This window comes from Gopherus evgoodei, chromosome 10, assembly GCF_007399415.2.
Source record: "Gopherus evgoodei ecotype Sinaloan lineage chromosome 10, rGopEvg1_v1.p, whole genome shotgun sequence".
NCBI lineage: Eukaryota > Metazoa > Chordata > Testudines > Testudinidae > Gopherus > Gopherus evgoodei.
The window spans coordinates 79,210,271-79,233,714 of record NC_044331.1 but is presented as its reverse complement, the minus strand read 5'-3'; the positions used below and the strand labels follow the sequence as shown (position 1 = coordinate 79,233,714).

At 57.1% G+C, this 23,444-nt stretch overlaps 1 protein-coding gene across 1 annotated transcript in view; it reads right to left on the bottom strand.

The window, feature by feature from the left end:
• The window catches only part of MYO15A (myosin XVA), an 80,303-nt gene that overhangs the window by 39,102 nt on the left and 17,757 nt on the right, over positions 1 to 23,444 (bottom strand). Inside the window, 22 exon segments of the mRNA XM_030578690.1 lie at positions 52 to 175; positions 539 to 647; positions 1,025 to 1,163; positions 2,181 to 2,235; positions 4,576 to 4,728; positions 5,191 to 5,252; positions 6,568 to 6,688; positions 7,637 to 7,731; positions 8,338 to 8,450; positions 9,123 to 9,314; positions 9,881 to 9,953; positions 10,575 to 10,753; positions 11,255 to 11,490; positions 12,247 to 12,342; positions 13,505 to 13,612; positions 14,396 to 14,530; positions 17,421 to 17,505; positions 18,354 to 18,529; positions 20,050 to 20,167; positions 20,554 to 20,678; positions 22,265 to 22,310; positions 22,734 to 22,888. Coding sequence (XP_030434550.1) covers positions 52 to 175; positions 539 to 647; positions 1,025 to 1,163; positions 2,181 to 2,235; positions 4,576 to 4,728; positions 5,191 to 5,252; positions 6,568 to 6,688; positions 7,637 to 7,731; positions 8,338 to 8,450; positions 9,123 to 9,314; positions 9,881 to 9,953; positions 10,575 to 10,753; positions 11,255 to 11,490; positions 12,247 to 12,342; positions 13,505 to 13,612; positions 14,396 to 14,530; positions 17,421 to 17,505; positions 18,354 to 18,529; positions 20,050 to 20,167; positions 20,554 to 20,678; positions 22,265 to 22,310; positions 22,734 to 22,888 — 2,695 coding nt within the window.

Below are 23,444 nucleotides of genomic sequence, written 5' to 3'. Positions count from 1 at the left end.
CATCCAGCCCTGAACCCCGAGATGAAGCTGCGCTGCCTCTCATGCTGTTACCTGGAGGCGACACTGGAGAAGACCTGGCTGTGGCAGCCGGTGAGGGAACGGCGGCTGGTGATGGCAGCGAAGACCTCTTGGTGCTGGTAACAGGCTTCACCATGGCTATTGCTTCCTTGGCCACCTACAACACAGAGGTGGAGACCAACTTCCTGTGAGGGATCAGGCCACTTCCCCGGGCTGAGGGGCTCTCCCTCATCACACCCATGGGCAGGAGCAGGGGACACTGGCTGGCCCATGCGGTGCCCTGCCAGCTATCACTGCGGTTCAGCCCAGGCAGTGGCCAGCCTGGGGATCATGCTCTCCTTGGGAGCCCTGACTCTGATCCCCAGCTGGTGGGGACTCTGAATGCTCGACTGCAGAGCAGCACCCCATGCCCCTGCATTCGCTAGGCAAGCAGCTGGATCTCCCCGTCCACACCCCACAGTGCCCCAGGTTATTGACAGGGAGAACAGCCGCCTGTGCCTTCCAATCAGCATTTTCGTACCGGAGCGGCTCTTGGGGGGCCCGGCGCCACTGACATCTGCCCCTTTAAGATCATCATAGCCTCCTCATGGGGATCCATCTTCTTCACAAAGACCTTCCCACCTTCCTTCCTGCAGAGACAAACAGCCAGGAGCCAGAGCAGGCTCAGTGAGCAGCTTCTGGCGCACGCGCATGTGTGGTAGAGATATGCACAAGGCCTCATCCCCTGACCTAAAGGGGTTGCCCCTTGAGCCAGCAACAGACTGTTACAGTTCCTGAGACTCTGCTGCTCCAGGGAGATCCCAGCCTCCCAGCCAGTGCATCATCCGGGGAGCCCAGCCAGCCCCGCTGCTGCTAATGTATGGCTGGGAAATGCAACCCAGCTGCTGTCCCTGCAGCTTTAAAGGTACGAGCACTAGCCAAGCATCAGATGCTGATGTCTGCAGTGGCTCGGGCAGGAGATCCAAGTTCTGGCCCATCTTTCAGGTCTGGCAGCCCAGGGTCTCACCTGATGGGCTCGGGGAGCCTGGCGGGCCGCTGGCACTGCTTAATGATGTTCTTGATGTGCTGTGTGGGCTCAGGGAAGTGCTGCGAGCTCAGCTTGGCCGGCCGCACCAGCTCACCAGCCTGCAGCCTGGAGGCAGGAGCTGTCGTGGAGGGAGGAAGCAAGCGGGAGGCTGGGGGTTGAGAATCTCAAGGAGGGGGGTAGGCTCCAGAATTGAAATCCTGCCCCCCGAAGGTGGGGAAAGGCTCCTGCTCTGGTTTGCAAAGCTCAGGCTACAATTGTAACTTCTGTCCAGCACCGTGCACAAGCCCAGTGCCCCCTGGGCCGCCTCTCCCTGCTGGGCTTCTATCTCCACCTTTTCAGAAATTAGGGTGACCAGATGTCCCGATTTTATAGGGACAGTCCTGATTTTTGGGTCTTTTTCTTATATAGGCACCTATTGCTCCCCACGTCCGTCCCAATATTTCACATTTTCTGTCCAGTCGCCCTCGCAGGAATCTTCCACCTCCATGGCCTAGGCTCTGGGACACGCCCTGCAGAGCAGGCGCAGGTGTCTGAACAGCTCTTTGCTCCCATCAAATGTTTGTCACGTGCCAGGGAGAGCTTGAGGCTCCAGCCAGAGACAGAGCAAGCTCCTGTCACCCCTCACGCTTTCCCCCATGCCTGCCTCCCCACCCCCAGCTCTGTCAATGCTTCCCAGGTCTGACCTGCAGTCCCCACCCCTGCCTAGTCCCGCCTTCCCTCCCTTCTCTGCCCTGAAACCTTAGCTGGAGCCCCTGTACCTGTCCTGGGCTCCCCCCACCTGCTCTGCTGATGCCCCTCACTCCCCACCCACAGTTCTCCTACACTCCCAGCCCTATGGCGGGTCATTTTCAAATAATAGCAGCAAACCACACCAATGGGAACTAGACCCAAAGCCAGGCTCCCCTCAGTGCTAAGTCAGGATTCGAACCCAGGTCTCCAAAGGCAAGCGCTGCCACGTTAGCCCACAGCACCACTATGCACCTGGGCAGGGCGTCAGCGTCCCCCGACAGCTGCAAGCTCGGAGTTGGAAGGAGTTAGAAAGCTTATCTCGGTGTCCCTGCGGGGGTGGAGGGGTTAGACCCCAACCCAAGACAGGTTTTTCCAGGGGAGGCTGTATTTGTGGCTGATCCCTTACCGGCTTTCTGCAAGAGGGCCGCCGTCCTGGCTGGTGTCCCGCTCACAGCCGTCCTCTGGCCAGGGGGAAGGAGAAGGAGTGTGTCACATCAGCAGGCTTTAACGGGAGGGGTTTCTGAAGCACCATTCTAGGAATTATTTGGGGGAAGTGCTGTCCTAGGCAGGAGGCCAGACTATGTGATTCCTTCTGGCTTTAGCAGCCATGAAAACTGTCTTGGCGAGGGGTGGCCATGACGGGGCAGGGCTGTCCAGCTGCTACGGTGGCTTCTGTTTCAATAGGCCTTTCGCCCCGAAGGATTCCAGAGCACTTTAAAGTGTACAGGGATCATTTCACACACACACCGCACTCCCGAAATGCAGCTGCCTCGGGGTGGGAGGGTGCCAAGCAGCCCAGTGCGCTGTAGAACAAGCGTGGAGGCAGAAAGGCAATTCTGGCCCAGGTTAGATGGTAAATGCCTTGTCTTTCCTTGTCTGCCCTGGGGTCTTTAACGTCCTCCCAGAGCAACGAGGGGTGGCGGGAGGAGGGTGGTTAAGGCTCCATCGTAACATTTCCACCATAGAAAGCTGCCTGGAGCAGAGTCATAATTACTAGTGTGGGCAGGCGGTATCTGGGCACCCCCCAGGATCCAAGACCTCCAGGAGGCAGAATACACTGGAGCCTTTCCCAGCGCACAGCCGCACCACCCAACAGCTGGGGGCAGGAAACGAAACGGAGACCCTTCAGCTGAGAGCGCAGAGGGGAGCTCAGGGAGCTCACAGGAATCATCTGTTGGAATCTGGCCAGGACTGGGGGCTGTGACCCCTCGAGGGGCTTAAATTGTCACCACAGGTCAGGACCTCACTTTTCTCTCTCCAAAGTTGGGGCCTCAGGGTCAGTGCTGATTCCAAAGGGAGAGTGACCCCCACGGCCACGCTGAGGCACTGGGGCCCCAGCACCAACACCCGCTCCCTGTGACACAGGGTCCCCTAGCAACGCACAGGGGCCAGCATGGACTCCCCATCACCTACCCCCCTCCCTGTGGCATAGGGTCCCTTTGCACCACACTGGGCCCAGCACCGACTTCCCGAGTCACCTACCCGACTCCCTGCAGCACAGGGTCCCCTACGATGCCAATTACTTAGTTGATTATTCATGTATTGGGTGTTGTGTGAGGTTAGGATTATAGAAGTTGATGCCTGATCAGCAGTCAAGGGATAAGTATGTATTAGGTAAGGAAGGTGAAACGCAAAGCCTACAGGCTGAGGCCTGTAAGATTTTAGCTTAGCCATACTAGGCCATAAGTAAGTGACCAAAGAAGGACCCAATGACATAAGTTTATGGGAAGAGAAGTGCCAAGAGATGGTATTGTGAAAAATTAGCTGTAAGATTAATTTTAGATCACAAAATGCTCTAGTGGCACATTTTTGCAAACACGTGCCTTAACCGCAGGATACAGGTCCAGAGAATAAAAGGAACTACACATCACCTATGGGAAACAGGGTACCTCCATATTTTGGGGAGACACAATACAAATAAGGAAAAAGAGGGTTGATACTTTCACGCACAGGCGCAGAGGATGAGGTACAGTCAGAATCACATGACAAAAGAGGGTGCCCAGAGTGGGAAAATTGAGCTTCCTATGGGAAAACTCCAGCAGAAGCCATCCCTCTCCTGATAATCCATGAGAGCCCTGTCAGACTCTAACACTCTCTAGGAGGAAGTGAGAACAACTGTAGCTATAATTTGTGCCTGGACAGATGTAGGATGTATCCACGCTGTTGGCAGCGTCAATACAATGGAGAAAAGATATTAGACATTGTTCTTGTGAATGTCCGTGTTTCTTTCCTTGGTCTTCGTGTGTTCCTAGCAGCTCTAGATCTGAGACTAGTGGCAGAGGTAACTCTGTTGAGACCACCGCCACCGGGGCTGAACCCACAACGCCAGTCCTAAATTCACTTTCAATACAAACAAAAGGCGACTCCTAGCACCGCACTGGGGCCGGCATTCCCTCCATGGAGGGAGTCCATCTCCCTCATTCCCTGGGGCTTCTTTTTCTCTCTTCACCCCCAGGACACACAGCTCCAGGGAGGGTCCATTAAGCAGGGCTAGGGCCCTGCCAGCCTGTGAGAGAAGAATGAGATGGCCCTGCCTGGGAGCCGGCCATCCAGTGTCCGGCAGCATTCGGCCTCCCTGGAGGGCAGCCTCACACCTTCTCAGGGCTCAGCTGCCTGCAGTGGGGACACGAGATCTGCCAAGAGACGCAGGGTCCTGTCCACCCTGTTCTATTCCTCACTGGGGCTGGTTTGGGCTCACAGTGGAGAAAAGGGATTTTAGGGCCATATGGTTAACTTCTTGCTCTGAACATGGGCTGGGTGCGTTCCCACCCCCCCAGCAGGGGCACATGAGACAGACCCACCTGCAGCGGCAGTGATGTGCTGGGCACGCTCTGGACTGTGCTGGGGGCTCCGTGGGCAGGTCTGGGGCTGGTGGCCTGAGAGGCATTGGGAGAGGCTGTGCCATCCACCTGATGCTGCTGCAGAGCCGTGGCCTGCCTGGTGATCTGACGAGCCTGTGCCACCGAGATGAGGGAGCAGGTGTGAGCCCAGACTGCACGCTGCCCCATGGCTGGATTCCACCGCATCCTCAGACACCCCCTCACTCATCCCAGGTGCTCCCACAGGGCAGGACAGAGATGCGAACCAATGGCCAGGCCCCCTTCCTCCAAGGCTGCTCCAAATCTCCAGCCCCAACCACATCCCGCTTTGGATAGGAGGGGAGAGTTAAAACCCTGACGTCCTTGTGGCCTGTCATCTCTACCGCCCCTTACTGCCTGGGGCCTCTGCCCACTCCAGCACCCCAGTCACTATCCTGGGCAGGGATTTTACACATTTTGAACTAAGGCACTGGAATCGACAAGGGAAACGCCCCACAGCTCCTGCAGCACTAACATGCATGTTGCGTGTGCTTTACACCTCCCCACTTCCCCCTACTGTGCCCCCCACGTCCCCCGGCCCCCCCCGGCCCCACTGACCCGGAGCAGGGCCTGCTGCTTGATGTGGTCGCGCTGCAGCACCAAGTTGGGATCCCGCAAACCTGCAAATGCAAAGAGGAGGGAGCTGGGATGAAACCAGAACAGGAAGCACTTGCCAAAGGCCGGTGGATAGAGCTGCTGCCTGGGCGTGCGCAGAGAAGGGGGCAGTCCAGCAAACACAGGAGCCTAGAAGTGTGCACTGGGGCTCAGACACCACGGTGATGGGTGTAGGACATGGACCTGGAGAGGACAGAGTGGCTGGGAAAGCAGGGGCAGGATGCACAGCCCAGCGACACCTGACCCCTCTAGACTGTGGCTTCAAAGGGAGCCCTCTCCACCCTTCCTTGGCTGAATGCCCCATGCTGGTTTGCAGCGCTGCCACCCCTTACCAGCCGGGGCTGGATCCTGTGTGTATCGTGTTCCGAGGAGCCGTGTTTTCTGCAGCAGGACAGCTCGCTCACAGCCCATCTGACCGACCGGCCTGGGTGCAGCAATATGGGCATGTTGCTCCCAGAGGCGCCTGCATTCCAGGCACCACCCCTCTTTGTGGGAAGGATATGGGAATGCCCTTGGCTGGCAGGTTGAGATCTCCACCCACCCCATTGAAGCCCCCCCGATTACTCCAGTCCCAGCCTTCAGCCAATCACCTCAAAGCTGGGGGTGGAGTGGGGAGGTGGGTAGTTAAGACTCATTTCAAGCCTCAGAAAGGGAAGGCCCCATGGTCACTGAGCCAGCCAGACCCACTGAAATCAGGTGGGATGGAAGGAGGTAGACTGTCCCAGCTCCTAGTGATTTCAACTTCCCTGAGGGAATCTGGCCCTAGCATACCCCTATAGCTTCTCTCGGGGCTGTAGCCTCCCCTGGGATGTGCTCAGAGTCCCCTAACACACGCAGCCCTCTGCTCACAAGCACAGGGTAAGCAATCTCCCTGCAGCTCCTTCTGGCCACAGATCTCACACATCCACACACCTGACCTCACCCCTCCCAGCTGAGGAAGGAGGCTGTGTGGCCTAGTGGATAGGACACTGGACTGAGACTTAGACCTGGGTTCAAGTTCCAGCTCTGCTCTGCCACTGCTTTGCTGAATGACCGTCGGCGAGTCACTTCCCCTCCCATGCCTCAGTTTCCCCATCTGTATAATGGGGACAGTGATCCTGCCCGCCTGTGTAAAGCGACTTAGATCCATGGATGAAAAGTGCTAGGCATGAGCTAGGTATTATGATTATTATGATCATCATCCTGCAGATGGGGAAACCGAGGCCCAGAGCAGGGCAGTGACTTGCCTAAGGTCACCTAGCAGGCCCGTGGCAGAGTTGGGAATAGAGCCTCTGGCAGGCATTGCCCTGTGCAAGGCCAGGAGGCTCTGCCCACACTCACCAGTCTGCTGGGGCATCTCCATGGTTGCTCTGGCACTGCCTTGGTCCACATTGCTGCCCCCACCTCCTACCCGGCCTCCTCCTTTCATCTTCCAAGAGAGAGCAGCCGGCTTCTCCAAGTCCTGGCACGGGAGAGAGGCGGGAACAGAGCACACAAAGGTTCAAGGGTGGCAGGTGCAGGAGCCTCGGTGGCAGGCTGGAAAGTGATCCCAGCCACAGCAGATGAGTGCCAGGGAGATCGAGTAACAGCTCCTTCCCCGCTAACGCTGCACTCGCAATGGACAGGCAGGGAACCGAAAGCAAACACAGCTGAGGTTGTAACAACTGAGGTTTCATGCCTCCCAGCTTCTCCCGGGCTAACTCGTCCCTGTGCCCCCATTCCGGGAGCCTTCCTAATGGTTTTGCCTAGACGAGGGCGTCAGCTCCATGCAGCCCTCCCAACTGCAATGTAACTGATCCCCTTCCCGGGGCCTGCCACCTGGCGCAGCACAAGAGACAGGAATAAACTCCAGCAACATAATAGCAGGTGACATTTATACAGCACCTTTCCTGCCCCTCCCAAAGGGCCACCCCTGCTATGGAAATGCAGCCACCTCTGGGGTGGGAAGGGAAGCGGGAAAACAGAGGCTACCCAGCTCAGATTCTCACCAAAAAGCTGTGGGATCATAGAGGCCCACACAGGTGCTTAGGTGCCAGAGACTTAAAGCCGCAGTGCTTCCAACCTGGTGCTTAAGCCATCCAGCAGAGACAGCAGATTAAACCCGCCAGCCTTGCTGACACCGGGCATGGGGCCTGGTTCGCAAACCCAGATTCTGCTGCCCCGTGAATCTAGCCCCAAAGAGTTTTCTGCTGTGGTTCATTCCCTTCTTACCCCCAAGCACCTCAGGGTCCTGGGGGGGAAACTGTTGCAGTTAAGACAGGGACTCCCTTGATCTATCTATGGTCTTTGCCTGGACCCCATTTCCCTAGTCACTGGGCCCCTCACAGTCCTTAATGACACCCCCGTGATGTAGGGCAGGGCTCCCAAGCCCCAGCTGTCCTTCTCATTCCCAACAGGGAACTGTCCTTACCCCATTCCCATAGGACAGGACCGGGTCAAACAGACTGTCCAGGTAACGATCCAACCCCTTGTGCGTTCGAGCTTCGCTGACGGTGTCGGAATCTGCTGGTGGGGTCACAACAGGCAGAGGAAGAGTTAGCTGAAGAGGAAGGTGTTGGCTGACTAGTGCCTATTGCTTCCAGACGCTTCCCAGGTTAATGGGCTAATGGCCCATAACCGCAAAACTCCCTGCACTCCAGAGTCTATAGCTGGATAACTCCATGACCATGGTGACATTAACATCTCTGCAGGCTAAAGTGGGGGTGACCAAATCTCATGCTTCAGGGCATCAGGTCAGGAGGGCCCTCAAACCCCCCTCCATCACAGAGACCAGGAGTGGTCAGGTGCATTGTGGGAAGGGTTGCCTTTTTCTAAAGCAGGGCTGCCCGGGGGGGGGCAAGTGGGGCAATTTGCCCCAGGCCCTGGGCTCTGCAGGGGCCCCCATGAGAACACAGTATTCTATAGTATTGCAACTTTTTTTTATGGAAGGGGCCCCCAAAATTGCTTTGCCCCAGGCCCCCTGAATCCTCTGGGTGGCCCTGTTCTAAAGTCCCAGGCCAAGATGGTTTTGAGCTGGATCCTGAAGTGACTGGGAGTTGCACTGCTTTGTCCGTGGAAAGAGGGGCCCAGTCTGGGGGGAGAAGGCTACAGGAAGGAGAGTTTGACTCTTACCACGACTGTAATATCCATCTGAGTCAGGGCTGTTTGGAGGTGGCACAGTGGGGGCCTTTGTGAATGGGGGAGGAGGGACTTCCTCGTCCGAATCCAAGCCCTGTCCGAATACTCTACAGAGAAAAAAAGGGGAGGAGGCAGAAAGAGGGAACAGCTATTTAATCTCCACCCCTCATTGCTTTCTCTTCCTCTGCTCGTGACTGCAGGCTGTTGCTGGCATCATCGCTGCTGGTGATGTGCTGAGGTGGAGACCCTGCGTGCAGCTGGCTCTGAGGCAGGGCTAGGCTGAGGGTCTGGCAATGGGCTCTCATCCCACTATGTCCAGACACTCCTGATCTCGCAAGATTTCTGCCCTTCCGGATGCCTAAGGTCAAAGTGAGCCAGTGGCCCTGATGTGATAAGATCCCAGCTGTTCCTGGCTCCCAGTCCTATGCTTCGCTCCCTCCAGAGGCCACACATCCCTCCACAGGCCACACCCCTTCTGGCCACGCCTCCTTCTGATGGCCACACCTCACGCCTCTCAGAACGCATTTGCAGTGCATGCAGTGGTATGCATGCTGCACGCTATGCAGCTGAATGATCAGGAGCATCAAAGGGGCCCAGCGCTCTGGTAACTGTCACTTTAAAAGCAGGGCTGCTGCGAAGGGCGTCCAGATGCTCCAAGCCGCTCTGGAATAGGTCTGCACATTGGGGTTCTGACCTCCCCCGCAGCCGCTGGGAGCTCATGGGCCCCTGGGCCCAGCCGGGCTCTCCCCCCAGGCTACTCAGCATCCTCGGATACCCACGCGCTGGTGGCACCGCTGCCCTTGTCCGCCCCTTCTGAAGAGACGATGAAATAAGATTTCTGCTTGGGGAAGCCCCTGGGCAGCTCCAGGTCGGAAACGAGGTCCAGGATGTAATCGTGGCCAGCCAGCTCGGCCCACTGGACGCCATCCTTCATGGAGATGGACCAGCCCCTCCAGCCTTCCGTCAGCCCCCTGCAGGCAAAGCACAGCCTCTGAGGCAGGACAGCGCACCCGAGGGGGGACACAGCGAGGAGGAGACAGAGCAGGCCCAGGGCAGGCCTTTGTGGGGTGAGCCCTGCCTGCTCAACCCCACTAGGCCAGGCCCTGGCCCTCCATGCATCGGGACCCAGCAGCAGCTGCTCTGATATTCACCCCCCAACACGCACCCACAGCCGCCAAAATAGAACAGGGCCCACCAGCTCCAGAGCCAGCAACTGCTGCAATACCACACAGCTCTGCTGGGGAAGGGCTCATTGCTTTGTGCCCAAGGGGCTGCCTATGGCTGGAGATGAGGCTTGAACAAGCCCCCTTGCTCCCCAGATCCGGATGCACCCTGCCCATTGGGAATCTGGATCCAAATGGTGTAGGTCAGCTATTCACTGCTTCTTACATGACTAGAGAGCCCCAGCCTAGCCGGCTCTGCCTAGCACAGTGTGGGACAAGGGCTTTCACGGTCCCTGTGGGACCTGGAGCAGACAGATCCATGGGGAAGGTGGTTGGGGCGCTGGCCGTCCCCAGCAGGGCCAAAGCCCGCCTACCTGTGCTTCAGCACGTCCCCTGCCAGCTCCTCCCCTGTGCTCCAGGAGTGGATGGGGCAGGAGAAGCGGTCACCTGAGAAGTTAAGAGCAGACGGTCAAATCATTGCATGTCACTGAGCAGCCAAACCCCAGCCCTGACCCATGCATCCCCCACGTGGGGTCTGTCTGGATACATGGGGCAGTGAGCGCACACTGGAAAACTGCCCCTGGGGCTGGGGAGGGAAAGAGGGGCCTGGGGAAGGGATGGAAACAGAGGATGGTTAAGGCTAAATGAGGGCTGGGGCGCACCCAAATGTTGGGCTCCCCCAAATTTCTGAGCCCCCATCCCATTTTCCCCTTGCACATCACTTCCCAGACTGCCTCTGCCTCTCAGTCCTGATCTCCCCTGCAAGTGCAGCGGCCCAGCCACCAGCCTCCCTGCTTCCCCCACACCCCTGCACTCTGGGGCCGGTTCCCCAAGATCCTGGCTTTATACGCCCCAAAGAGCCCAGAGTCTGGGCCACGTTCTGTCTTCACTAACCCCCATGCATCCCCACTGAGCCATGGGGGTGTGCGTGGCGTGCCAGCCGGGCCCACCAGCGTCTGGCCCACTAGGGCAGTGGCATCACCTCTCCCTGCAGCCGCCCTCGATCCCCCTCGCCCCTCAGGCTGAGTCTTGACCAAGGCCCCTGGGTTCGTCCCAGAGACCTCTCACCGTTGAAGCAGTAGATGTCCAAGGCCATGCTTGCTCTCTGCCTGTTGGCCGTCCACTCGAGCAGCGACGGTGGGTAGGCCCGGGCTGTCTCGGGGCCAAGCTGGGACCTCAGCATGGCCTGCATCAGCTTGTGCTGGCACACTGACTTGTAGCCATCAAAGGCGTAGTCGGAAACAAACCTACACAGGAAGGACGGACGTGGTGGGACGGGGCTGGGCCAGCAGGACATGCATCTGCACAATGGAGCAGGACCCAACCTCCTTTGACTTTCACTGACTTGTGCTCTCCAGGCCACGCCACGGGCCACCTGGAAGCCCTGAAAGAGCCGTGAGGCAGGGGCATGTCTCCGGCTGTGCATCCAACAGCCCCAACCTTTCCAGGTGCTGATGGACTACCCTGTGCTTAGTGTGAGTGCTGCTGTCTCCCCTAGAGGCCAGACCAGGGATTACAATAGCCTCCTGCTGCTGCACAGCTAAAGGAGTTCCTGCTTTAGCTCAAGGGATACGAGGCAGAGGATTGCAGGTTTGAGCCCTGCGGAGGAGCTGTATGTGCAGATGCCCTTGATTCCCATAGGGTTTGCTGGCAGCTAAGGGGGCTAGAAGAAGCCCAAGACTGGGACCATCAGAGGGATGTTCGTCCTCTGGGCTCCCTCACAGCCTCTCCCCAGTCCTAGTGCTCACTTGAGCAGGTGTTTCTCCAGGCCAGCGGAGGGGGCAAAGCCGCTGAGGCAGGCGGCCAGGAGGAGCCAGCCCCGCTCCTCGTTGTTGACGTTGGTGTTGCGCCACACCTGGTTGGCGATCTGAGCCAGGATCTCATCCCGCAGGCCCGGCACTGAGAGCCCCTTCTGCACGATGTAGTTCCCAAACAGATTCTCCGGGATGCCACCGAGGTGCGGGTCACCCATGAAGCGCAGAATCTACCGCCGAGAGAGGGGCCAGGAGATATGGGATACCAAGCAATGGTCAAAAATCTCTCCTTCCCTTCCCCAACACAAACAGGCTTCCCCCCTCTTTCTAAGGGTGCCCCCAGAAATTTTTCTCCTGGGAGGCATCATCAATCTCCATGGAGCCATCCGCGCTGCAGCAGCTGGTCCCAGCACCACACCCAGCCCCTGCCTTTGTGCCCAGCCTGCCCTGGTGCAGTGTCACTCCCCATCCCTGACAGGGGACAGGGGTGGCAGGTCCCTGGGCAGAGCACTGGTGCAGGAGCTGGCCCTCCTCCTGAAGAGCTCCCTCTCCCAGCCCCACCACACTGGGCTCTGAGTGGGCTGGTTTCACCCCTTTGGAGATGGTGGGTCAAGATCTTTAGCATCACCCATCATGGGCGCTGGGCTGGTGCTGGAGAAGCCATGAGGTCCCATAGCAATGCTGTGAACTCCTGGTGGTCTTTTTCTCTCCATCCCTGCTGAAAGGCCCCTCTGAGCATGTGCCTGTGGACAGGTCAGCAGTCAGGCCAGGGATCAGGGGCTGGAGGCAGCACATGAGGGGACATCCCAGGCCTCCAGCCCAAACTGATTTATGGACTTATGCCCATTAGCCATGAATCCTCCTACCCCTTGGATGGACGGAGCCTTGCTCCCTTCCCTCTGCAATCCCCAGACTGCAAGGGGACGCTCTGGACAAACCAGAGGCCTTGGGGATGAGGCCAGGAGACGCTGTGAATGCCGACCTACCAGCTTGAACAGACTGAGCGCTTCCGACACCAGATCCTCCTCCAGCTGGGTCAGCGGGGACGCCAGTGGCACGGTGAGCATCCCAAACGACGGCTCCTGCAGGGCAACGGAGGACAGGCTCATTGAACTCTGCTGCAGGGATTCAGCAAAGCTCAGGCTATGAGCAGCCATGAAGGCCAATGATGGGCAAGGCCCATTGCAAGGTCCTGGCTGGAACGTGACTAAAGGAACGTTACAAAATCCCCCAGCACCGAATTTCTAATCCCGGCATGTTCTGCTGGGAAGTGAGGGGGGTAGGGCAGCATCCCGCTGTAGAAAAATAGAGCGGTCTGTCAGATAGCAGCCCTACGTGGGCACACACCACTTCCACGAGATAGGCACAGGCCAAATGCCAACTGAGGGGCCATATTCTGCTCTCAGACACAGAGTGACTCCATCACTCCAGAAGCAGTGCGAAGAGCAGGACCCAGCCCCTGTGCACCAACAGATGCTGTGCACAATCTCCTGGGTAGAGAAACGTGTGAGACAGCAAGATCTTCTGGACAAAAATGCAAACATCTGCCTGTGGATTGTGGCATCCTGCTGTATGCAAGACCCGAACGACACACTGGACTAGAAAAAAACCGGCTAGGATCCCAGCCCAGGCTGAGTGAAACTCAGAAGGCACATGGCACACACAGGGCAGGGCAGGGACATTGATTCAGTGATCAAAGGGGAGCCGGTAGCACAGAGAAACATGCTTCCTTTCTCCAATCGTCTGATTTTCTCTCAACCGAGTCCCTTTAAGCTCAGGCCCATTCACAGACGCTACAATCTGCCTGGAGGGAGCCCCTTGCATCCAAGCCTCAGTGTCCTCTGTGCTCAGCATGTCACAGGATCAGGCCCCTTCTAACTTCCCTGGGAGGTCAGTAAGCACCACTCGCTCTGTTTTGCAGCCCGGGAAAACATAGGTAAGTAACTTGCCGAAGGTCACTCAGTGAGTCAGTGGCAGAGGCAGGAAGAGACTCCAGAGTTCTGACTCCCAGGCCCCTGCTGTAACCACTTAACACTCCCTCCCAGAGCTGGAGGAGAGCCCTGGAGTTTTAACTCCCAGCATGCTTTCTAACCACTAGGATTGACTCCCTCCCAGAGACCCGAGTAGAACCCCGGTGTCCTGGCTTCCGGTGCCAGCTAACTACCGAGCATCATTCCCTCCTTATACTGCCGGTTCTTTAGAGGGCGCGGGGTGGCTCAGGGGGCTGCTCGGTGCCTCCCTTACCTGGAAGTGGACTCGCACGTACTTGGCCATGGAGTAGTTGTTGATGTCGAGTGGCAGGGTGAGCTGGGAGTCCATTTGCAGTTTGGGCGCAGGGACTGGAACGATGCACTGAGGATTCACCGGCTTGTGAGCTGGGGGAGAACAGAGGCACCAGGAGTCAGTGGGCTCCAGCCCCCGCCGCTGGCTTAGTCAACAAACAGACGCTCCCTGGGGTGTCTCAGCCTGGGATCCTTCGGCTCCAGGGCAGGGCAGAATCCAGTCCATGTTGGTGCAGCCAGGAGGCTGGGCTGAGCGCCTTCTGGGGGCAGGGCAGAGACAGCGCTTGCTGACTCTTTCTGGAGACTCCTAGACCAACGTGGCTCAGCTAAACCTCACAGTATTCCAGGGGGAAACTGAGGCCCAGAGGCCAATGATAGAACTGGGAATAGAACCCAGACATCCTGAACCCTGTCCCATGCTCTAACCACTAGACAGCTCTACCTAGAATCGAGTGTGGTTGGCCCCCTGCTGCCTCCTCTCTGGGAAGGGGTTGCTCTAGTTGCAGACTTGGTCATGATAACAGCTTCCATCTCTAGCCGGGCTTTCTCCCTGAGGGTCCCAAGGCATTTAACAGGCTGGGGGACAGGTCCTTTTTCTCCACTGCATCCTTGTGACTCCCATGGGGCGCTAGGGGTGCAGTAGTTGGCTTGAATTTGACCCCTTAGATTTAGGGAGCTCCTCACCTACCATTGCAGGGCAACCACCTCTGGGGTGGAGTCTGGCATCTGAGCTGCACAAGAGCAGGCAGATGCTGAGTAGAGCAGTCTTGGGTTAACAGCCCTATGGGATCGTCCGCAGAGACAGGAAGCCGGTGCTGCTGAAGCTGACTTTGCTAGGGGCCTGGATCCCCACTGGACCATTCCCAGCTGCTCTGACCTATCCCTCTGTGGGAAATGAGCGCTTACCTGCTGCCAGCTCCAGCAGCCCCGCCAACTCAGCAGGGACTTCCAGGTGCGTTACATCCACCACCTCTCTCTTGGTCAGCTCCTGAGAGCAGAGCACAGACACCTGTCACCATCCGTGCTCTCCTCCGGTGCTGAGCTGGAGTGCTGGATGACCTAACAGGCTCCCCCCCACATCACCTCTCTAGGTTCAATCCCCTGCGCAGGCTGAGCTCCCAGACCACAGCCGTAGCAGGGCCCAGAGATGGAGAGACAGCCACCTGCTTCGCTCAGCCAGGCCCTGAGCCCTTCGACTATCCTAGCCAAGCATAAGGATGAGGGTGAATCCAGCTAACATAGGCAACGGCGGAACGTGACTCAGAACTGCTCCAGTGGGCAGCTACCGTAACCCCACCGTCAGCCCAGGCACACCTCACCCACCACACAAACAAACACAAAAACAAAAACACACTCACACACACACACACACAGAGTGGCACTGGCATGCACCCCCCACAGCCGTCCAACGTGAGCCCTCTACCCACCTCAGCATGCATCCATCACACCCACACACCAGTGCACTCACGGACCCACCACTGCATGTGCTACACACACACTTCACACGTCCACACACCAGCATGCGTGCACTTCAGCTCACCAGGCATTACCTGCTCAGCCTTTTTCTTCTCCTCCTCCGCCCGCCTGCGAGCCTCCTCCTTCCTCTGAAATCAGAGCACATTGGCATGTGGAGAGCAGCAGCGACACACACCCAGCTGGCTGCTGTGCGAATGGCTCTGGTTGCCTGGGCCTGGTCGCTTGCCCGCTAGGAATCTGGCCGGGATGGGAGGGGCGTGGGAGGATGATGCGGGAATGAAGCCAAACCAGCAGGATCAGAGTCTGTACCGCGAGGTACAGCAGGCTGGGCTGGTGGCTGGACAGCACATGGACACGCATGACATGGAGGGGCTCCCCTGTTGCCATCACCCCCTTGGCAGAGCGGTGAGGGGGAGCCCAGTGCTGAGATAGCAGGGGGCTTCAGGTTGTATTGTGGGGGCATCAGCAGAGCTGGGTGTGGGAAGGGTGCCCAGCCCCTGCCTGCACCACGCCTGGCTCTATCCTCTCCTGAGCGCTCAGATCCACCCTAGTGAAAGGCAGCAGGAGACCAGCCCCAGGGGCCATTGGTATCAGAAGACAGCCCAGTGCCTGCACACAGGAAGGCCCTGGGAGAGGGCACCAGGATCCTTCCTGCACGTGCACAGATGCTGCCCCTAGCTCCCCTGGGCTCGTCCCTGTCACCCTGCTAGCCTGGGCAGATGCTCTTGCTGGTTACTCACTGCATCCTTGCCATCCAGCTGGAACCGGACACTCTTCATGGGCCCCGACTGGCTCCCGGGGGCATAGTGCTGCTACTGCTGCTGGGCTTGGGGCAGGGGATGTGCCAGTCCCTGCACAGCTGGCTGGGGCGGGACTCGCTGCTTTGAGGCTGCTCTGTTTGTTTGCCTACAGAGCTGGCTAAGCCAAGGCTTAACCCATCCTCCTATGCCGGCACTCAGGTGCCTGGCTCGGATCTCCCGCCTCCAGCACAGCAGCCAGAGCGTCTCTGCTCCAAACTGGGAGCACTGGGGGCCATATGGGGGGGAGGGATAGCTTTAAGCATTGGCCTGCTAAACTCAGGGTTGTGAGTTCAATCCTTGAGGGGGCCATTTGGGGAACTGGGGTAAAAATCTGGGGATTGGTCCTGCTTTGAGCAGGGGGTTGGACTAGATGACCTCCTGAGGTCCCTTCCAATCCTAATATTCTGTGATTCTATGGTGAGGAGGGAGCCAGGGGCAGGGCTAGGCTGGGCATTAGCACAGGCAAGTAGCCACTAAGGGCTCCTTACCCTGGGGGAGCATGTCATAAGTTCTGCTGCTCCCGGCCCTCCATCCTTCCCTTAGGCAGTGGGGTCAGGCACAGCTGGATCTGTGCCCCCCCTGTAGGCTACCCAGAGCCTCCTGAGTCCCCAACCAGCAGGGGAAAATGCCCAGCCACCATCGTGGGTAAGAAGATCAGACGCCACTGACAGTGGACCAGGAGCATACAGGATGCTCTGAGTTCCAGCAGCTGGCTCTGGCCCACAGAATCCTGCCCTGGCCACGGGACTGGCCTCTCAGAGACCAAGATCTGAATGCCATTCCCTCTGCAATTTCACATCTCTCCAGGGGCTTCTGGGCACATGCCAGCATTGGGATCTTGCTCCTTTTAGGCAGACCAGTTTCTGGCCCACGTGACAGCCAGTCAATGCCCCTGCATTGGTGGGGCAGGGAGCAGACACATTTTCAAAGACTCCCATCAGGTTTGGGTGAATTCCATCTATGTCGGTGTCTCCCACATGTCTGGTCGGAGTCACACCCGCTGGGCACAATGACGCAGCGTTGCTGACCCTGTGCAAAGCGGCTGTCACAAACACCAGCCCCGAGTGGCACAGGCCCATAGCTTCTAGATGGTATGACTGCACCACCGACACACAGTGCAGGAGCCAGGACCCGCTGGGACTACACGACAGGGGATGGATCACTCGATAAATTGCCGTTCTCTTCACTACCTCTGGGGCATCTGGTGCTGGCTGCCATCGGAAGACAGGATCCTGTGCTAGATGGACCATTGGTGTGACCCAGCCTGGCTGTTCTTATGTCCTTACTTCTGCCTGGGCGTTTGGTAGCGACACCCCTACACTAAATACACTCTGGATTTTCTGAGTGAATTTGGTGCTACAGCACAAGCTAGAGACAAGTACAGACAGTGCAAGCTTCTGCCAATGCCCCTCAATCCTGACCTGCTATTCCACCCCAAGTCCCTCACAGTTCTGCTGTTGCCCCTTAGTCCTGACTGACAGAGCTCCCTGCGATACAGGCCCACAGCACACTGCATGACCCCCCTTCCCACCCACACCCTCCCCCTGCACCACATCTGCCCTGGCCATTCTGCCACGTCAGCCGGCGGCCACTTGCTCTCACCTTGAGGTACCTCCTGCGATTCACATAGATGTGCACCAGGGACCTGAACTTGATCAGACTCTTCCTCAGCTGCTTGTACCTCTGCCTGCAGGGGACAGTACCCTGTGGTTAGAGAGGGAGGGGGTACACCGGGCCCCGTACATGGATCCCAGCCCAGGGGGAAAGCCCCTGGCACTGCCCAAGCAGCAGGAACAGATAGCTCAGCTTCAGAAAGGTGGGAAGTCAGGCACAGGGAAGGGACTCTGGGCTCTGCCTGAGCAGCACTGGCCATAGGTGCGTGACACCGGAGTGCTCCTATAGCACCAAATCAGCCTGTCCCCTGTCTGCTGTCAGATGCTCCCAGTCCAGCTCCCCGTCCTCCCCTCCCCAACTTCTGGCTGGAATGGTTAGGGAGAGAACAGTGATTTTCAGCCCAGCCTCTAATTACGGTGGGCAGCTTGGCTTGCTTGCTTCCAGGTGCCCCGCTGGTTTGGACTCTACCCCAAGGATTCTGCATACAGGTAACACAGAGGCTGGGGGCCCAAGCCAAGCCCCACTGATGTTGATGGGAGTCTTGCCTTTGGATCAGGTCCTCGGGGGGTGGGGGTTGCCGTGGGGTGAAAGGTCATGCCTACTCCACAGGCCCTGACACCAAGTGCAGTGGGGGCAGATTTTCCCCTCTGTGTTTCATTTTGGAACATGTCCCCAATAGTCTATGCTCTGCCCATTGAAACGGTTTGGGTTTGCCTGGATCCTGCCTGATCCCAAAGCTCAGCGTAGGGCCACTTGAAACTCAGCCCAGGGGCTCCCTGAAGGGCTTGGGGCCTTGGTGTTGGCTTTGGTCCCCCAGTAGCTCATCCCCACGGCCCTGCCCAAGCAGGAGCGTGAGTGGCTGGCTGGGCCCCTGCGCAGCAGGGCGGAGCAGCATCCTGGCAGTGCCCCATCCCCCAGCACCTGGCCAGGTAGCCCCGGGACTGGCTTTGGAGGAGGATGATCTTGCGGCGCAGCGAGCGGAAGCGTTTCTTGATGAAGAAGGCGCGGGCGTAGCGCTGCAGGATGAGCGCTGCCAGGTGCAGGGCATGGTCCCGCTTGCTCTCCAGCAGCTGGTACAGGTGCTCCTTCATGAACAGCTGGCAGCAGGGAGAGAGAGAAAAGGCATCAGCGGAAGCTTCTGACCAGCTCACCCACCTACCCAAACGACAGCAGCCAGACTGGGTCCTGCTCCTGCTCCTGCCCCAGCAGCTCCCACTGGCCTGCCCTGAGGATCTTTTTGCTTCCTCCTGCCCCTCCCTCCTGTGAGCACTGGGTCAGTTTGCTCCCTGCTCTTCCCGCCCCCCCTCCCTTCCCCCAGTCCCTCTTGATTCTTGCTTCGCCAAGGCTGGGAAGCGAGGCAGTGAGGAGTCCCTGCACCTGCAAGTGAGGCTGTGGGTTGTGGGGGCAGAGTAGATGTGGGGCTGGGGGAGGGACAGAGAATTCATTAATTAGAATTTGGGGTTGGGGAGAAGTTGGAAGCTCTGCACCATCAAGCAACAGCAAGAGCTTCTACAGCAGGGCCAGAACCACCTTACTGGCTATACTAATTGTCCCACACACCCCAGGGGGTGGAGCAGGGGGAGATCACACACTGTAACTGCCCCGCATGGGGAATTCAAAAATCAAAGCCAAATCAAAAACATAATCCATTTTTTAAAATCTCATAATATTGAGGCCAATCACATGATAGTTGGGGGGTCTGACTCATGATTTTTGAACTTCTGGGGTTGGCGATACTGGCGTGGTTTAGCTCCTTTCTTCCAGGAGGCCTCTGGCAGGCATGACCTGATGAGATTCAGACAAATGAGTTTTGCACAATCTGGGCTGGATTATTATTATAATTAGCATTATTATTATTTGTATGGCGGTAGCATGTAGGAGCTCCAGTCAGAGACCAAGACCCCACACAGAACCACATGCAGCTCCAGCCCCAAAGAGCTTCCAGTCTAAGCTGAAGACACAAGACAACAGATGGACACAGCCAGGGCAGACCCAGGAAATATCGTTAGAGTTAGGGTTTAATTTCCATATCGTGCATGTGCTAAAAGTGAGTGTGCAATGGTGTGCACGGCGTTGCCAGGATTGCAATGCAAGCAGGTAAGCATTCGTGTGGAGAACCCACTCTGTACACCAGGGCCACTGGTGAGTGCAGTTACTTGATTCACAAATGCCGTGCCAGGTGCAAGCAGGGCATGCCGTTCTGTGGGCATGGCTGCACGTGCCCGCTGAGTGGGCACAACTGAAAATGTGACCTCAGGCCCGACATTACGGTTTGGGATTTCACTCTCTTTGCGCGCGTTGACCCTAACAGTCCATCAACCTTGACAAATGTCACCTGGCCACCTAGGCCCTTCTCTGCCCTCCCTGGAGTGGCAGGTTCATGCAGAGAACCTGCAGAGGTAGCTTCCCCTGCCAGTCCCTGCAAACAGACCCTGTGACCCACAGGATACAAATGGTGCAGGGTTCCCCCAGATTGAGACATCATCCCATTCCCAGCCAGCCATAAGCCCTCACTATGGGCAGAATCCGCACAACATCTTGCCCTTGATTTCCCTTCCCCTGTCCAGGCTATTCAGACATTCTTGGCCGTGGTCAAAGGGAAAGGCAACAGCCGTACCTTGCTGACTCCAATGCAGTATGTGGTGGGATTCACGGCACACAGCTTCTTCAGCACCTCCACGCAGCTCACACCATCTGGGGTGAGGCCAGGCCAGATATCTACAAGGCACCTGTACCTACAGAGCCCCGGGAGCACAGTTAATGCATGAGATCCAGACTCAACTCAAGACAAACCTTCATGAGTAATTCCACCCACATCAGAGCCAGGAACAGGGCCCAGAACAGAAATCCGGGAGACATACTCCCCAGTACTCATTTAAATTAGAGAGGGAGGAGACCCGTTAGGACGTCTGCAGGGGGCGGAACTGGATTGTTGTCTACAGTGCATTCCACCTGTGTGGGGAACCAGCCCCTTTACAACTGATTTGAATGATGAGGAATCTACCTTGCCCTCCCTCCCACCACTTCCACTTTCTGCTCGAGCTCACTCTTGGGAAATGCCCCTTCCCACCCCCATCTCAAAGCTTCTCAGTCTGGAATCCACAGCTCCAGGCAGCAGCACCTGTCGATGAAGATCTGGAAGGGGATGCGAACTGGGAAGCCCTCTTTGCGGATGCGGATGGTATCGAGGATTCCAGAGTACCGGAGCTGGCTGCTGATAATGTCCTCCTCGAAGACAGCTGGCTCCTGAGCAAGGGGAAAGGTGGGGGGGGGGTGTCGTTACAGCCTGGCTTTAATTGCCTGTTCAAGCCAAAGGGGGATTGGGCAGTGGGGACCAGACAACTCGTGATTGAAGCAAGAGCAAGGAAGACAGGGCTGGTGGCTGTGTGGGGACAATGCAGCATCCTTAGAGCTTCGATTCAGCAAAGCACTCAAACACATGCTCGACTTCAGGCCACTGACTTCAGTGGGACCAGAAGCTACCCAGTTACTTAAGAGCTTTACTGAATCAGAGTCTGGGTGCGAGGAGTCTCACTGGTTGGGGAGAGGTCTGGGGGAGAAGAGAGAAGGCAAAATGAAGAAGGCAGCAGTCAGGAGGAGGAAGCTCTTGCATATGAGACAGCATGGCTAGAGCATCACATTTCCTGATGTTATTGAAATGCTTTTGTGCAATTCATCTGCTTGCAAACCTCCCGCCACCGGCAACTAAAGCCTGATCTCCAAGGGGGTTCTCCTCTCTGGACAGAGCTCTTTTGCCTCACTCTTTGTGACAAAGTGTCAAGTAGCACGTTTGCAAAGAGCTTATATCTGCTCGGCTGTGACAAATGCTATTCCAGGAACAAAGTGGTTGGTGCCACCCAGATCAGATGTGTCTTAGGTGGCCAAATGCGCAGTCTGTGGTGGTGATATTAAGGCTTATAGGCTCTCACAATTTCAGCCTCTAGAGGGCAATGTGATCACACACACTTAAGCAGGCCTGAGATTCCAACCAGCGGAGCCCAGGACAGTTGGTACACACATTGCGTGAGGCCAGAGACAGACATCAATGCAGTGTGTTATTGGCTCTCTGGCCAGGTAAAGAGCAGGAAGTGTGTTTGCTCGAGAGCAAACAAGCCAGACAATGGGTGAGGTCCGGTCTCGGTGCATTGTCTCCCTTCGTTCAATGAGACAGCTGCAGGCCAGACATCTCACCAGCAGCCTTTAGAGCGATAGGATCCAGGCTGGGGAACAGTGTCACTGGAGATGCCTGGTGCACTGCAGGCCGCGTGGCACAGAACTGAAAGGCACTGGGCTACCAGCTGCCCTCTCCCTTTACAGCACCCGCTGTGACCCCAGCCAGGGTTGGGCGCACTTATCACAATGCCCATACGGGACACCCAGGCCTTACTTCCTGTGCTAAGAAGAAGCAGGATCTAGTGGGTAAAGCCCAGGCTGAGAGTCAGGAACTGCAGCTTCCATTCCCAGCCCCGCCACAGGCTCACAGGGTGCCTTGGGCATGTCACTTTGTCCCCCGTTTTTAAAAGCGGGATCCCTTTGTGGGTGCCTTGCTAGGACGTGATGTTCAGAGGTGCCGCTGAGTACCCACAGCTCCAGCTGACGTCAGTGGCCACTGCATTGCTCAGCACAGGAACAAGACCTCTCAGGACACCGACCCCCTCTCCATACAGCCCGTTCCCCAGCCCACCATTTGCATCATACCCAGGACTAATAGAAACAGGGAGGGAAGGGGGAACTCCCTCTCCGGGGTTATGTCAATGAGACGTGCCTTTGGCACTGCTAACCCAGCATCTGGCCCCCACCATCACCACCCCAGCCGCATGGCGCGTTCTTACCTTCTTGTTGTTGGGTTTGAGGCAGCGGACGAAGAACGGGTTGCACCTGAATCGAAGAGAGAGAGACACGTTTATCCGCTGGGGGAGCTGAGACAAAGAAACCCACGAGCTTGGAGGCCACGGGGCTTCCTGGGAAGTGCTGGGAGGTCTTCAGCACAGATCATTCTGGGCACGTCAGCCACGCTGGCAGGGACTTCCCAAGGCACCTAACTCCCCTAGGCCCACTGAGAGTCTTAGCTTCTGGTTCTGGAGACCAATGTATTGCAACTATGTGGTTACAATGTCCTGGAAAGATCCCTTCCCTCTGTGTTCCAGACCAGAACTCTGTGGGACAACTCTCTGGGCAGGTCCATACCCCACTCTGGAATGTGGAATGACGAGGAGCTGCCAGATTTTCCCACCAGCCCATTTCCCCCCCTCTGAATAGTCAATTTCTGAATCCGTTTATTTAAGCTCCCTGCTCACTCACCTCTCCATCTTCTCCACCAAGTCCAGGAGTGACTGCTGGAACTTAGCTGCCACCGTCGGTGCTTTATACCGCCGGGTGATTGTGCTATTCTTCCCCATCATGGTCCTCTGCTGGGCCACCAACTGGGCATGGCCGAAGAAGAGGTTGGCTACCACCTTGGAAGGGAGGGGCATGGTTAAAAAGCAGGATGGAATAGGACTTTGTTGAGATGTTTTCTGTGGTGTTGCCTAGTGGATAGAGCACTGGACTGGGACTCAGGAGGCCTGGATTGATTCCCAGCTCTGCCAATGTCCTGCTGAGTGATCCTTGGCAAGTCACTGCCCCACTCTGTGCCTCAGTTTCCCAATCTGTACAATGGGCATAATGGTACTGACCTCCTCTGTGAAGCTCTTTGAGATCTACTGATGATAAGAGCTAGGGATTATTATTGTTTGTTATGTCCACAGTGTATCCTCACAGGGTTCAACTCTTAAAGCACAGGAATGGGAGTCAGTACTCTTGGGTTCTTTTCCCAGCTATGTCACTGACTTATTGTGTCATCCTGGACAAGTCACCTCCCTGCTCTGTGCCTTGGTTTCCCCACCTACAAAATGGGATCACCTATACTGTGTCCTCATGGGATGCTGGGAAGCTTGTTTGGTTTTTGCCACGTGATCTGTCTGAGATACTCAGACCAAAGGCGCTATGGAAGAGCAAAGTGCTATCAGCCAA